Source organism: Martes martes, assembly GCF_963455335.1.
Source record: "Martes martes genome assembly, chromosome: 2".
NCBI lineage: Eukaryota > Metazoa > Chordata > Mammalia > Carnivora > Mustelidae > Martes > Martes martes.
Window position 1 is genome coordinate 80,036,950 of NC_137889.1, and position 14,669 is coordinate 80,051,618.

A 14,669-nucleotide genomic window follows, 5' to 3' on the forward strand; every position below is an offset into this window, starting at 1 on the left:
ATGATCCAGCAACGATGAAAAGTAGTAACAATCTAAGAGAATGTGAGGGGCAACTAAAGAGCAAATGTAGTAGAGACTGCTGGTGGCCTACTCCAATATCCTTTTCCTCCTTCTCCTTAGAATGATATTTTTATATTATTATTTTTAGTGGGCACATCACATTGCAGAATAAAAGACTACTTGTCTTAGACTCCTGGGTAACCTGAAGTGGCCACGTAAGTACCTCTGGATGTGATATAAAAAGAGACATTATTTCAAGAATCTGATAGAGATGGAAGCTAACTTTTTTGATCTTCTGCCTTTCCTCCCACTTCTAGTCCCACTGCAGATAGGACGGCGGGCATTCAGCAGCCATGTGTAAGCAAGTAGAGAAGAAGGATGAAAGCCTATATAACATTTTCACACTGTGGAGCCACCAGACAGACCATCACGGACCATCTACCCTTAGGGTTCTTGTCTGTGACCAAAAAAAAAAAAAAAAAAAAAAGTAGTTCCTGCTGTGTTTATGCAATCATCTAACACAACCAAAACTAACTGTAACTAATGCAGTAAGCAAAATGACATTTGACAAGACACTGTTTGCTCTTCTCCCCATCCTCTGCACTCTTGCACAAACTGGCCAGAACGAGGTTCTCATGAGCATCCCCAGACTCCCTCCTTCTGTCGTGTTGCAGCCTCATTCTTTTCCCAGACTTATCGTCTCAATACTAACTAGACTTTTAATACATCATAGGTTATTGAAAAGTTATTTCTAAAAGGGAGGATCTTAGCATAATATTGGTAAACTCTTTCTTAAAGTGCAGGCTAAGATATAATCCTGAATCAATATGATTTAACAAATACTTATGAAAAAGCTACTATGTGCTAGGCAAATGGGAATGCAAAAATGAATAACACAGCCCATGCCCTTCAAAAAATCTTACAGTTGAGTATGGATAGGGAATGATTAATCCCAACAGGAATACAAGGGTAGGATTCGTAGAGAAGAAAATATGTTGTTTTCACCAGCGGGTGAGGAGTGGGAGTGAAGGTAGCCACAATGAGATGGACATCCCAGACAGCGAGAATAGCCTGCAAAGGTATGCTCAGACTACAATGATAGGCTTGGGTGTCTGGAGTGGGTAGAAGGAATAATGCAGGTTGGAGACATTTTGTGCTACCCTAAACATACTACTAAGAAGTCTGGATTTTCTCTGTTTGGCAGTTGACGGTCATTTAAGCTCATTATGCAAAGGATCAAGGAGAAGAATTCCATGCTTCAAACAACAATATGGTGATACTATGGGAGAAGTACTGAAGGCATACGGGGAGCTGCTTTAATAGCACAGGTGACATCTGAACAAAGTCACTGCCAGTGGTGATGGAGAGCTGATTTGCTAGATACTGTCATTTCTAACTCTGAAGTATTTGCTTAAAAAAAAAAAAGAAAAACAATTGTCAAGGTAGAAAAGAGAGGTCAAACTAAGATTCACAGAAATTTCTAGAGTGTGTGACAAGCTATTTATTAAAGCCATTATTAGACAGAAAAGGCAGGAAGTCAAGCACACTTGTAGGTGTTTGTTGCTTTACATGTATGCTATCTAGAGTTCAAGGGACCTGGAGCAAATCCACCTAAGGACTGGTGTTCCAAATAGACCCTTAACCCTGCTCCCACCTCTCCCTTTACTATATGCACTGACAAACCACAAACCCTAGCAACACCCAACTACCAGCTTCTCCATGCCTGCCCCTAAACAGCCAGAAGTTCCTAGGATACACACACACACACACACACACACACACACACACACACACATCTATGACCACAAATATCAAATGGGCACTCAACACTCCCTTTGTTTCATAACTTCTCTCTCTTTTGTCAAAACTTCTAATACCCGCTGTTGAACTCCCAAATCTACCCAATGACCTATACAGCTTTTATCTTAAGCTTGCAAAGTAGGTGAAGCTCTTTCACTCTTTCCAAAGCTCACACCTCCCCCCTTGTGGATCTCACCCACTTCTGCAATTACCTCTCCTCTTTCCGGTATTACCCATTTACCCCTCTCTACAGGATCATTTCTATCAACATACAAATGCACACTAGCATCTTCTAGTTTTACAGAAACAAAACTCTCTTTACCTCACAAACAACACCCAGCCACAACCCCATTTCCCTGCTCCTCTTCACAATGAAATTTTCTGTAATGATGAAATTATTCTTTTACCAGTTCTTATTCTCCCATTGTCCCCCCCACCAACGAGCTCCACCGTTTCACTGAGACTGGTTCACTCAGGTCACCTATGACCTGCCAGCGGCTAAATCCAAAGGTCACGTCTCTATTCTCACCTTGGTGAAACTCCTTGCAGCACCAAACAAGCTGACCTTCTCAAGCACTTACCTCTTGGCTTTGCTGACAGACAGGCAGGATCTTGGTGTTTGAACACTGTATTCTAGGCAGGCACACAGAGGCAACTCAATAATATTTGGAGAATGAATAAGATAGAAGGATACACATATATAACTGCAGACCAGCAATTAGAGAGGTGGATAGGACTCATTAATACTAATTAAGCATCAAGTTGAAGACTCCCTTAAAAGGACAGAACTAATAGCCTTGGGTACTGTTTGGTGCTAGAAATAAGTTCTAATCATTATGCTCATCACTTTTGATAACCATTTTGGTAAACAATTCTCCTAAAATATGAAGTTGTTAAGATACCAGCCCTTGTAGTGATAGGTTTAATAGACTAACATTTCAAAAGAAAAACACATTTGTCATTATTCCTAGTGACTATCTCTTTAACTTACATTACTTAATCTATGAAGTAGAAAGCTTACGCCTAACCTATGAAGTAGAATGCTTATGCTTATACTTTATCTCAATAAAGTATGTCAGTTTTGTTTTTTTTTTTAAAGATTTATTTTAGAGAGAGAGGAAGAGAGAGTGTGCGAATGCAGTGGGGAGGGGCAGACGGAGAGAGAATCCCAAACAGACTCCACACTGAGCACGAACCCTACTCGGGGCTTGATCTCATGACCTGGAGAGATCATGACCTGAGCCAAAACCAAAAGTCAGACACTTAACCAACTGCACCACCAAGGCACCCCAGGGCATGTCAGTTTTTTTAAAAAACTGCCACTGGATTAGGTGTTGGCAAAATAACTGTAGAAGACTGATAAGAAACTGATTCACACAAACACCTACATTCATGCATATATGTGTATATATTAATTATATATGCAAGTATATGTGTGTGTGTTTATATTTATAGATCAAATTGAACATTTATAAGTTAAAATAGAAGTATATTTCTGGGGCACCTGGGTGTCTCAGTCAATTAGGCATCAGACTCTTAATTTCAGCTCAGGTCATGATCTCAGCATCATGAGATTGAGCCCTACTTTGGGCTCCAATCTGAGCGTGGAAACTGCTTAAGATTCTCTCTCTCCTTCCCTCCTGACCCCCTGTCCCCAGCTCGTTGTTTTTTGTGTTTTTTTTTAAAGTATATTTCTATGATTCCATGCCTAACCAACTACAGACCCCAATCACTAGGCTTCTGTAAAATAATTGGTAATGGGTTATATGAGACAACGCCTAAGATAAGTGTTTCTTATAACTTATTAGCCCTTACTAATTCTTCTATCATCCACTAACTTCAGAATATTCCAAATATGAATTAAATAAAATCTTATGGTTTCTCTTAGAAGAGAGGAAAGAAAGAAGGGAGGAAAGGTGGGAGGGGCAGTTTTTTCTTTTAAAGACGTAAAAAACTTCCAGTGATGCCGGCTATAAAGAAAACTTCTGAAAAACTTACATATCATGTAATTTAATCCTCTTATAAGTTACTGATATTTCATCATGTGAGAAGGAAGGTATATAAGACCAATACGTTACTTTAAAAACCCAATGAGGGCAGTTTTAAAGTGACTTAACAGTTTTTTCTTTCCTGTTTTCTTCCCCCATTCCTTCTTTAGTAACCACAATTTCTCTTCCATGCTTGATCTATGCCACCACTGTTATGATTTGGCCACTAACTGAAGGTAAATCTTACCTGTAATATATAATTTCCAGAACTCTGATCTTCACTTTCCCTATTTACCATTTGGATATATTTAATATTCAATAAAGTTACCCCTCCATAATATGATTTACCAATGAGTTATTTTCTAAAAGCCATATTTCATCTCCAATAAGGCATCATATAACACATTTGTCTTTCAAGAATACGATTTTCTAATCCTATACAGCTCTTTACATGAAATAAGGAATAATTTAATTGTGTTTTCGGTCCCTATCAGGTAAATACAAAATCATTCTTCCATTGTTTCACCCTCTTCTATTACCGAAAAAAACTAGCAAGTTTCAGAGCAATCAATTAACTTATCATGTAGCACTGGCAAGCAGAAAGGCGGCCCATGATTTTTAAACTCAAGTAGCTCATTGTTTGTCATGTGAATCATAATGAGAATAGTATTTTAGCCTCTCAGAACTGATTAGTTAAATGTCTTGTTTCCCCACTTATCCTCATTATAGCTGCCAGCTCTAATTTAAAATGTGATTATTGAGAGTACCATAGCATAATTTTAATTTTGAAATCGTGGATACATTTGGTATCAATGAAAGAGAAGCACTACTTGTAAATGGACACAGCCCACATGATACAAATAAATGACCTGTGCATTTCTCCCAACCTCTTGTCAATGTTACAGGACACCTACCTTACCAACAATCCTAGCCTTTCCAACTGATTTATGTAGCTTTGTAAACTAGACCTCTCAGTAATGCCGCTATCACCAATGCTTCTGCAACTAGTTCACTCCCTAAAGTGTATGTCTGTCCTAGATATGGGGTCCTATTCTACTCCGTCCACACAAGCTTTTGTTTATGTATGAACTGCCCTCCTTCAGTCCTGCTTCTGTGCCATCACTCATGCTCTTTACTGTGTCCAGATTTCCTCTGCAACCACTGTCCAACAATCTGAATCATAAACCTAACTCAAAATTCACTTCCTTCCGAGCTACTCTTGATTACCACATACATTACAACATCACTAATCTTGGAAAAGATTCTGCATTCTGTGTGGTCTTTGCTGGATCAGTTTACACTGTATTATCCAATGAAGACCTAGGCAATTTTTTCATGTTTCACATAAAACAGCCTCAACTCCCCAACCAGCTATCAAATTACATGACAGCAGGGAGTAGACCATATTGCTTCTTTTGCATACTCCAGAACTTAATACAGAGACCATACAGCAGGACTTACTTAATTTCAGCTTCAACTACTATTTGAAATGACATGGAAAAAGGCCTCGAAATTTAAAGTCTACCAAAACTATTTTAGAATGAGAAAGAATAACCCATAAATATGAAAAGGACCTATGAGCCAATACTAAATGTTGATGGCATTTCAATGTTCAGCAGTTTCTATGGACAGTGCTTTGCCAGTTATAGACATAATCTCTTACTAAGAGTGTACAGATTACTTGTCCCACTAGGTCTGCTGCCCGACAACCTGGTAACTAGACACTCATATCCATGTATCGGAAGCCTCCATCCCTCTCTCCCCAATTCCTCTGGCTCCCAGTTTTTATTACAACCCATTTCTTGGCATCTTCAAAGTTTCTAGACTATGGTTACCTTGGGCTTAGCTTTTCCTTCAAACTTATAGCTGCTGATACAAAGTGAAGAGATTTGTTTACTAACTGCTCTGTATATAAAAAATATAGAAAGTTTTTATCTATCAGAGCAATAAAAACTGTATTTATGCTTAAATATGGTATGCATGATCATTTCTATTCAAAGATCCTTCCTTGAAGGCTTCTATGATAAAATTGATTCTATTGAGAAAATCATGTTCAACGCTTTAATAAAGTGACATTTTTCCCCCCAGGATTGTGATCAATGTAAACCCAAAGGAGAGTTTTATAACAATAATGTTTAAATATCTAGCATTCTGTTTTTTGCAAACAAATGTAAAATGATTGATAAATTTCTAGAAAAAGATTCCAATGCTGTGAGTTAATGTCTTCTTTACTAACAATCCAAAGAGCAAGTGAAAGTTTAGAAGCACAGTCTGAGCCTATCTTTAATACCTGCATTAAAATTCTCAGCCTTTCAAAGAAGCCAGCACCAAAACACAACATACTAACCCAAGTTATTAAATTATGACTTTGTTACAAAATAGGTCTCAGCATTCATAGGATGGGACAATTTTAAAAGTGAGAAAATTTGAAGTATATAATAATTTCTATTAAAGTTCCATAAACATACTGATTTAGATCACAATAGAACAATGAGCATTTTTAATATCTTTTTTAAAAGATTTTATTTTTTTATTTATTTGATAGACAGAGATCATAAGCAGTCAGAGAGGCAGGCAGAGAGAGAAGAGGAGGCAGGCTCCCGCTAAGCAGAGAGCCCGATGCGGGGCTTGATCCCAGGACCCTGAGATCATGACCTGAGCCGAAGGCAGAGGCTTTAACCCACTGAGCCACCCAGGCACCCCTGAGCATTATTAGTATCTTTCTTCCCATTATGCAGAATAATCAAAATTACATTTAAAAAACCCACTTCTAAACCTGCAACTTTATATAAGACAATCTGCATCTACTGCTTTCCAGCCTCACTGTTATTGCAAACAATGCCTTTGAAAAAATTAGGGGGGAACAAATTCCTTCCTCAAAATATTTCCCCACCCTCTGCCTGTCACTGTCTTAACAGATCAACCTACTATTACTGCGGACACCACCTGTACCACTTAGTGACTACCGCTGCTTTGCTTATAGGACTGGAAAACACATCCAGTTTATACTGTTTCTGTATTCATCTGTAACAAATGTCCCCTCTGACATTTTGGTAAATGAGAATGAGAATAACCTTTGCTGCATTCCTAAATTACCCTGCTCATCATCTTTCTGATCAAAGAAACTGAATTTATTTCAAATAAAACTTTAAGAAAAACATTACTATAAACCGTACATTGCTTCAGACTACAAATTTTACTTCAAATAACAATTAAGCCCTATCTTAGGGCAACGTTTTATGTAACAACATTATAAATGACATTACGGCCACCTGTACTAATACTAGTGTTTCAAAAGGTGATACATTTCTAATAGATTTATAATAAAACTCATAAAAACATTTATATCACTTATATTGCTTGGAATGGGAAAGAGTAAGTTGTCACTGATAATCTCAAAGGAATTAATAGACTCCATAAATGTTGTAATTCTTATCACAGAAAAATTCATGTTCTAACAATCACAGTAAAGGTACGCAACCGCAAGAACCTTTATCTAAAAAGAAAACAAAATTTCTTTTTTAAAACCATAAAATGCTGACCTAAATGTCAACTGAGGAATTCAATAAAGCAAATGAAATCTGGAAGTCAAATGACAAATTTTTTGCTACATATTTCATCCTTCTCAGTTGATGATATCAGGTGTCAAAGTAATTCCATAAGAATTAGTAAAAATATAAAAATGTTTTTCAAAGTACTTTGATTCAAAACTAACTGTTTAGGCTGAGTTAGCTGTCAACATGAGTTGAAACTTTTAAGCAAATGAGCTGGTTACTTATTATATATACGAATAAACAATTTTCAGGCTAACATGATAAAAATAGGGTAAACATGGAAAATCATCTGTACACTAGTTGTTTTATAAAATTAGACTGCTACTAACACATCACCCATATTATCCTCTAATCAAACCTCAACATTCTCTGCAGAAAGAAATATATATGAATCACTAATGTCAACCTTTAGCATAGCACCAGCAGAGACCCCTTATTAAAACAGTATCAGCACTATTCCTAAGGCAACATAACCAAAGGAAACAAACAACTTAGAGCAAATGTCACAGGTGCAACATGAAGAAACAGCCTATATATAGTACTAGTTGTCATTCAGACTGAAACACCATTCATTCCTTCATCCTGTTAAAGTACTAGCTTGCAAGCATTTGACATCCAGCCAGAGAAAGAGTAACTTATGTCATCTTTTTAAATAATTAGACATAGGGTCCAACGTGTTCATAAAATAGGTCTGAACTGCAAGTCCTCTTTCTTCTAGAACAGCAGTTTTCTGAACATTAGGTTCCCTCTCCAGAAGTTAGAACAAGCTGTTACTTGACTAGTTAATTATGGCTCGTAGTCAAAAAAGATCATCACAGGCTCCTTCACTGTTCTAGGACCTCAGTCTATAGACTCAGTTTACACAACAGACTTTGCATCGAAATAATGAAGTCACTAAACTCTGTTCTCTTTTTAAGATGCGTTAATTTCAAATCACAGTCATTAAAGCAATATTTATAACAAAAAGTATCAAAAATGTACCTTTACATTTATTAACTAAACTGCAGATTGTTCAAATAACTGAACAATTAAACAGACATTAATATGCATAAAGTGTAAGCCTTTTAGAGTTTTTAGTATTAAAAGGCAACATATATAGGTGCACATAGTCTTTAATTGAAATAAACAAGACATTAAATTGTTTATTAAGTATGCTCTTAAGTATGTGGAATGCATACATATAGGAAAACATTAGAATATTACAGAATGATTATCTTGTATAGGAGATTATAAGTGAGTTTTTCCTTCTCTTTATCTTTGTTAATTTATACAGCAATTATTATTACTTTTTACATTAAAATTATACATAATTTTAAAAATATAACAATGTTTAGTTATTGTTTGCCTATACCTTCTTCAAAGTCTCCAAAAAGGGACCAAAATGAAGGTCCTATATTTGAAGGAGAAGAGTACTGTTACTCAATTTGCCATTCCTCTGGAAAACAGAATTCCTACAATTACAGGAGCTGGTTCACAGGGACACTACAGGCTTCCTAGGCACAATTCTAGGAGGTACAACCACCCGCCATCCTCTCCTGCCAGTTTCATCAGTCATAAAATGCAGATGATAATTATACTTACCTCAAAGGGTAGCTGCAATATTAAATGATTTCACACACATACACACACACACGTATTTAGCATTTAAAATGGTGACCTGGTAAACAGAAAGCACTATCAAAACCTTAGCTATTTTTCTGTCATCAATGTATTACTACTGCTGCCACCACAACGCTATCACCATTACTTTAACTACTGCTACTATAAGAACAACAAACAAAGGCAATAGAGCCTCTCTCCCTCATGGGGCCATTTTCCAAAGAGAGTAAGGCCTGCGGATCCGCTCTCAGAGAAGAAGGGCAAAGAGGCCTGGGAATTGCACCAGGGATTGTTTTTCAGTAGTTGCAATGAGCCTCTGGCACTTGTTCACTACATTCTGGCCTGCAAAGCCCATCCTAACACCTTCTAGTACCACACCCAGGCCTGTACAAATTGTCTCTCCCTGTCTCACTCACTCTGACATTTTATAAAAGTTTGTTCATATCCTTAAAATAGATTCCTAACATCTCCTCTGACCCATTCAGAATTATTCAAGAATATACTTTAATATTTTTGTGAGAGAGTTAGGTTACAGAAGGGTGGATGGTCATTATGCTTTAATCAGTTTTGTCTATTTAAATATTTATTTAGTAAATTGAAATAAAGATATTTATTCCTTTTTTTTTTTAAAGATAGTGTGTGTGCACCGGCACACAAGGTGGAGGGGAGAGGCAGGGAGAGAATCCCGAGCAGGCTCCATACTCAGTGCTGAGCCCAATGTGGGGCTCCATCCCACAACCTTGATCAGGACCTGAGCCAAAATCAAGAGACAGAGGCTTAACCGACTGAGCCACCCAGGGAACCTTTAATCAGTTAAAATTTTCAACACTTTAGTCAAAATAAAAATATTCAATTGTGAACAAAAGACAACTTGGGTGAAAAATAATAAGTAAAATTTAGTGGCCGACACGCTCAATCAGCGAACTTAAACATAGGCGGCCACATTTCTAACAGGTAAGTCCTAACCCTCTTTGGTCATAGTTGATTGGAACTAGATACGCATCTGTTCCAAGCCCAGCCAATCAGACTGTAGACTAAACAGTCCAGAGAAAAGATACAGGCACTACCATCAAATGACATAATTATTCAGAACATAAAGTCATAAATCAACAGTCAGCACATTTAAGCCAAAATCACAGGAAGAAAGGCATTAACAGCCTTAGAAAGCAGGAAGCCAGTCCACAGAGAAATGCAAGAATGAGGGACCATATGGTCCTGAGAAGCAGAAAAGTTGACGACAGTCCCTGGCTTTCTATTTCTGGTCCCATGTGGTCTCAGTGAACTTTCTTTGCTTCCCTTCAGATGTTTATGAGACTGCTTGTTACAGAGGCAGAGATGAACAAATGTTCCCTAAACCAGCCTGACCGTATATTGCTATAACGAATGGACATGTCACCAGCACATCTTTTTGTTCTATTTCTTGGTTAAAGAGATTGGAACAGTGATTAAACGTAAAATAGTCCTTTCTTAAAGATCAATGCCCCAAGGTACTACACCTTGCTTTGTGTCAGCAGAAGAGGAAACAAGAAGACAAGAATTCCGCAAAAGAACTCAATTCTGCAAAAGGATTTTAAGTTTCATGGATAATCTATTACAGAATATTTATACAGTACCTGCTTCTTGGAAGAAACATGGATTCCTTAATAAACACGGAACCAGATAGAAGGATATACCAGCAGGTCCCAATATCATCAGGACTGGAAAAAAAGATAATAAAATCAGATGATTATCTGTGACGACAACAACAAAATTAAAACATACATAGTACAAAATATAGTAGCCATTTTCCTTTCAGAACCATGAAGAATGATGAAATAACATAAAACAAGTACATAAAAACACCATTTCATTTTTAAAATTATCTTTTATCCCCCCAAATAAGCTAAAGATACTTATCAGTATATTTAAATGTTTTAAATATTCCTTAGACCTATTGCGCCTACCATCCTGAGTTTTATCTTTTAACTTTTTTGACTGAAAACACTTCCCCTGATTCAAAAATCAAAATATAGAACAGTAAACAGTGAAACTCAGTCTTCAAAACCTTTTCCCCGGTCTACCAAGCTCCAACATTTTTCTACCACACTTGTTGGATATACTTTCAGATTTTTTTATGTGTATGCACAGAAAAATGGACATATATTCTTATTCCTTCTACTGTCTTTTCTTTCTTTTTATGGAAAGACAACACACTCTATAGTGTTCTTCCCTTTGCACTCTTAGAGATCTTTTTATGAGAGTACAGCTTTCTTGTGGATGTGCCATATTTGCCTTAAGCAACCCCAGTGAAAGTCATTTCTGTTGTTTTTAATCATTTGCAATTATTTAAAAATAATAAATAAAAAGTGCAATGAGTGACCCCTGTGCATACAGTACTGACTATAACTGGTAACCAGAAGTGCAACTGTTGGGTCAAAGGGCACGTACACTGTAATTCTGATGAGTATCAGACTGTTCTCCGCAGATGCTCAGCAAGTTGCCTGTATACTTCCACACAGCTTTACTAATATATAGTATAGTTTGTTATATCAGTTTAACAAATGTTTCACAATTTTATGAGGAGGGCTATTCTAGGTGCTTAGGACACTTCAGGGAACACCCCCACCAACAACAAAAATCCCTTCGCTTATGGAGCTTATATTCTGGTGGGACAATACAGATAATAAACAAGAAAAATAATGAAATGGTAAATGACAAATCAGTGCTCTGGGGAAAGAAATTACTATAGTTTAAGGAAAATGGGAGGGTGGGTGTTATAGTTCCAAATGGCTGGGCAAGGCAAGTCTCGCTGAGAAGAGCACATTTGCGCAAAGGAGCTGACAGCCTGCTGGGTTCCTAAGAAACCAGCATTCCAGGCAAAGGGTAGGGAGGATCCAGTGTTAGTGCAAAGGCTGATATGGCCTGAGCGAGGGGGACAGTATGGTGTGGCTGCTGCACAGTAGGTGAGGGGTAAGCCACTGGGGGGCATAAGTAATTCTGCCATTCAGGCCTTCTATCAATCTTTTCATCTGCTTATGAAAATGAGATCTTAGTACTTTTTTTTTTCATTTCTTTTTCTTCTTATTATTACAAGAGCATCTTTTTTCTTATTTCCATGAGTTGTATCTTTTCCTGTGAAATCAGTTTACTACCTTTAACCAACATTCTATTAAATTGGGGGACTTTTTCTAATCTAGAAACACTTGATAAAAATTAACCTTTTTAAAAACACATACTGTGAACAATTTTTTCCCTCAGTTTGGTGCTTTACCTTTGTGCTTTTTGCCATGTTTATTTTATTTTATCCAGTCAAGTCCACCAAACTTACAAGTTAAAATAAAGGCTTAGCTACTATTTTAAAAAAAAACAAAAAGCTAAACATAGTAATCGCTTAACCAAGAGGGAGTTCATTTCTCTCTCACACACATAATAACAGCCTTAGCACAAAGGCCCAGGGCTGATATGATGGTTCCATGGTATGGAGAACTCAGGCTCTTTCTATCATGTGGCTTAGTCATCCCCAACCCACAACAATCACGTCATATTCTCAGCTGGCAGCTTCCAGTCTCACCACCGTATTTACATGCTAACCAGCGGAAGGGCTGGAAGGAAGTACAGAGCCTATCCCATTGTAGTTAAGAGTTCAAGGAAGCTGCATACTACACTTGTCTCACATCACAATGAATCACAGGTGTGTTGCAAGGAGTTTTCAATCCCCCCACCGCCAAGTTTTCTCCTTTTTGGGGAGTCGGTGCAAGGTGTAAATAGATCCCAAGTTTTTAAAGGACAATAAATTCTATTTCCAATTCTGAATAGTTATTTAAAACACCAATCCCTATCATGTAATCATTTTCATTTTGCTATCTGCTTCTAAACAAATCAACAGTTGATCATCGTTTCCCCGAAATCCAGTCTTAACTAATATCACAACTACTTAATCCTCAATGGCAAGGCCTCATGATCATGTAAAGGAACAATAGTGTCAAACAGAGTTTAGCTCCAATGAAACCATAAACGTTGAACGATTTCTCAAATGAAAATGCAAAGTACTGCACTTCAGAAATAACTCGTATCCTTTTCTCTCCAGATTTTAATCATTAGCTTTTGCAATCTACAATCATTTACCTAGTTTTGGGAGAAAAACGTTCTTGTCTTTCTTAGCATATGGTGACAGCATTATTATTAAATTCTAATTTATGTCAAGTGAAAGTGTGTTCTCTGAATTGCAAGCATAGCTTTAAGAAAATTTAATAACAAGTAATAAAACATTGAAATGAAAAGAAAAAATGAATTACTATGTAAACTTAATCTGCTCTTACAATGCTCCCTTTATCACCAAAAGGTTGGTCAAGAGAAATGAAATCTAGAAAAACAGGAAGTTAAGGTAGATCACTGCTTATTAACTATGTGGCCTTAGGTAAGTTACTGGAGCAACTGCAAGGATTAAATGAACAATGCTCATTAAATGCAAATAATAATTATTGTAGAGCTTTTTATGATACACCACGGTCTAGATTAAATGTGACATAGCGAATATAACAAACATTCATTGTTTTTCTAGCCATATATTTTGATTCCCTGAATGTCCATTCATTACCCTATAATTAGAGGTGATTCCTCTAGAAAAAACTTAAGAGATAAAGATAAGAAATTGGTACACCCAAACTTTTCCACTTACTATAATTTTGTTTCCCTAATAGATGCTCTGTTTCCTCTACCTTTTCCAAAAAATTCAAATGTTAACTCACAAGAGCTATATTTGCTTCTGTAAGAATTGGCAGAGGATGATCATTCAATTAACAGACATTTATTGAATTTGGGAAGCATTTACCCCACACCAAATGCAAAATACAACCACTGCAATTTCTTTGAGTTGTCTCTTTTTTAAAGATTTGGGTTTTATAAAAGTAAGCACATCAGAACTAAGAAAACAAAAACAGTGAATTTTATTTTAACATGTTCTGGAAATAGCTGTAAGCTAGAAAATCCCTCCCATCTTCTCTTCCCACCCATCATCCCCCCCCCCAGAACTCATGTTGGTTCCAAAAATTCCTTGCTGTGAGATGCCACCATAAAATCTGTTTTACATAGTCTTAATCATCCAGAAAATTCTCCTGACTTTGTTAGAAATCATCTACAGTTATGCCTCAGGCAGGCAATGTTTCAGGATGGGATATATCCTGCTTCCCTTCAAAGTCTGCAAATACTCCTTTCCCACAGTGCAGCTGTCGTTACCCGAGAGGTTTTATAGCATTTTACACATACAAAGTGATGATGTTTTTTCAAAAGAAAAAATGAAGTTAGCAGCAACAGCATTAAATTTTTCTACACTTAAAGGGTAAGCAAACTCAATCCACGACCTCGCTTACAGACACACTGGCAATGAAGTTAGCTAACAGAAGACTGACTACAACGATAACAGTTATCTGAGACTAATGCTGGGATTTATTTTGTCCAGAGGTTCTCAAGTTTTAATATGCATATGAATCACCTGGGATATGAAGTAAGAATACATGCTCCCAGGCTCTACTTACTCTACCCAATCCCCCAGGCTGTGATTGTTAGGTGGGAGATAAATCACAGCACCTTTTAAACAAATATCCCAGGAGATTCTTATACATGGAGATTGTCAACTTTGAAAAACCTTTAGAAAAACTGTCTCAGTATTAAGCTCCAACAACAACAAATGGCAAGAAAAAAAGTACAACTCTTACTACTATCTACATAAATATGTTGCAGGTGTTGTATT

The 14,669-nt window shown here is 36.9% G+C and overlaps 1 protein-coding gene across 1 annotated transcript in view; it reads right to left on the reverse strand.

Annotated features, from left to right (window-relative positions):
* RAPGEF2 (Rap guanine nucleotide exchange factor 2) overlaps window positions 1-14,669 on the reverse strand; it is a 239,931-nt gene that overhangs the window by 135,774 nt on the left and 89,488 nt on the right. Inside the window, exon 4 of the mRNA XM_080797491.1 lies at window positions 10,555-10,638. Within this exon, the coding sequence (XP_080653617.1) occupies window positions 10,555-10,638 (84 nt within the window). The remainder of the gene's footprint in view (window positions 1-10,554; window positions 10,639-14,669) is intronic.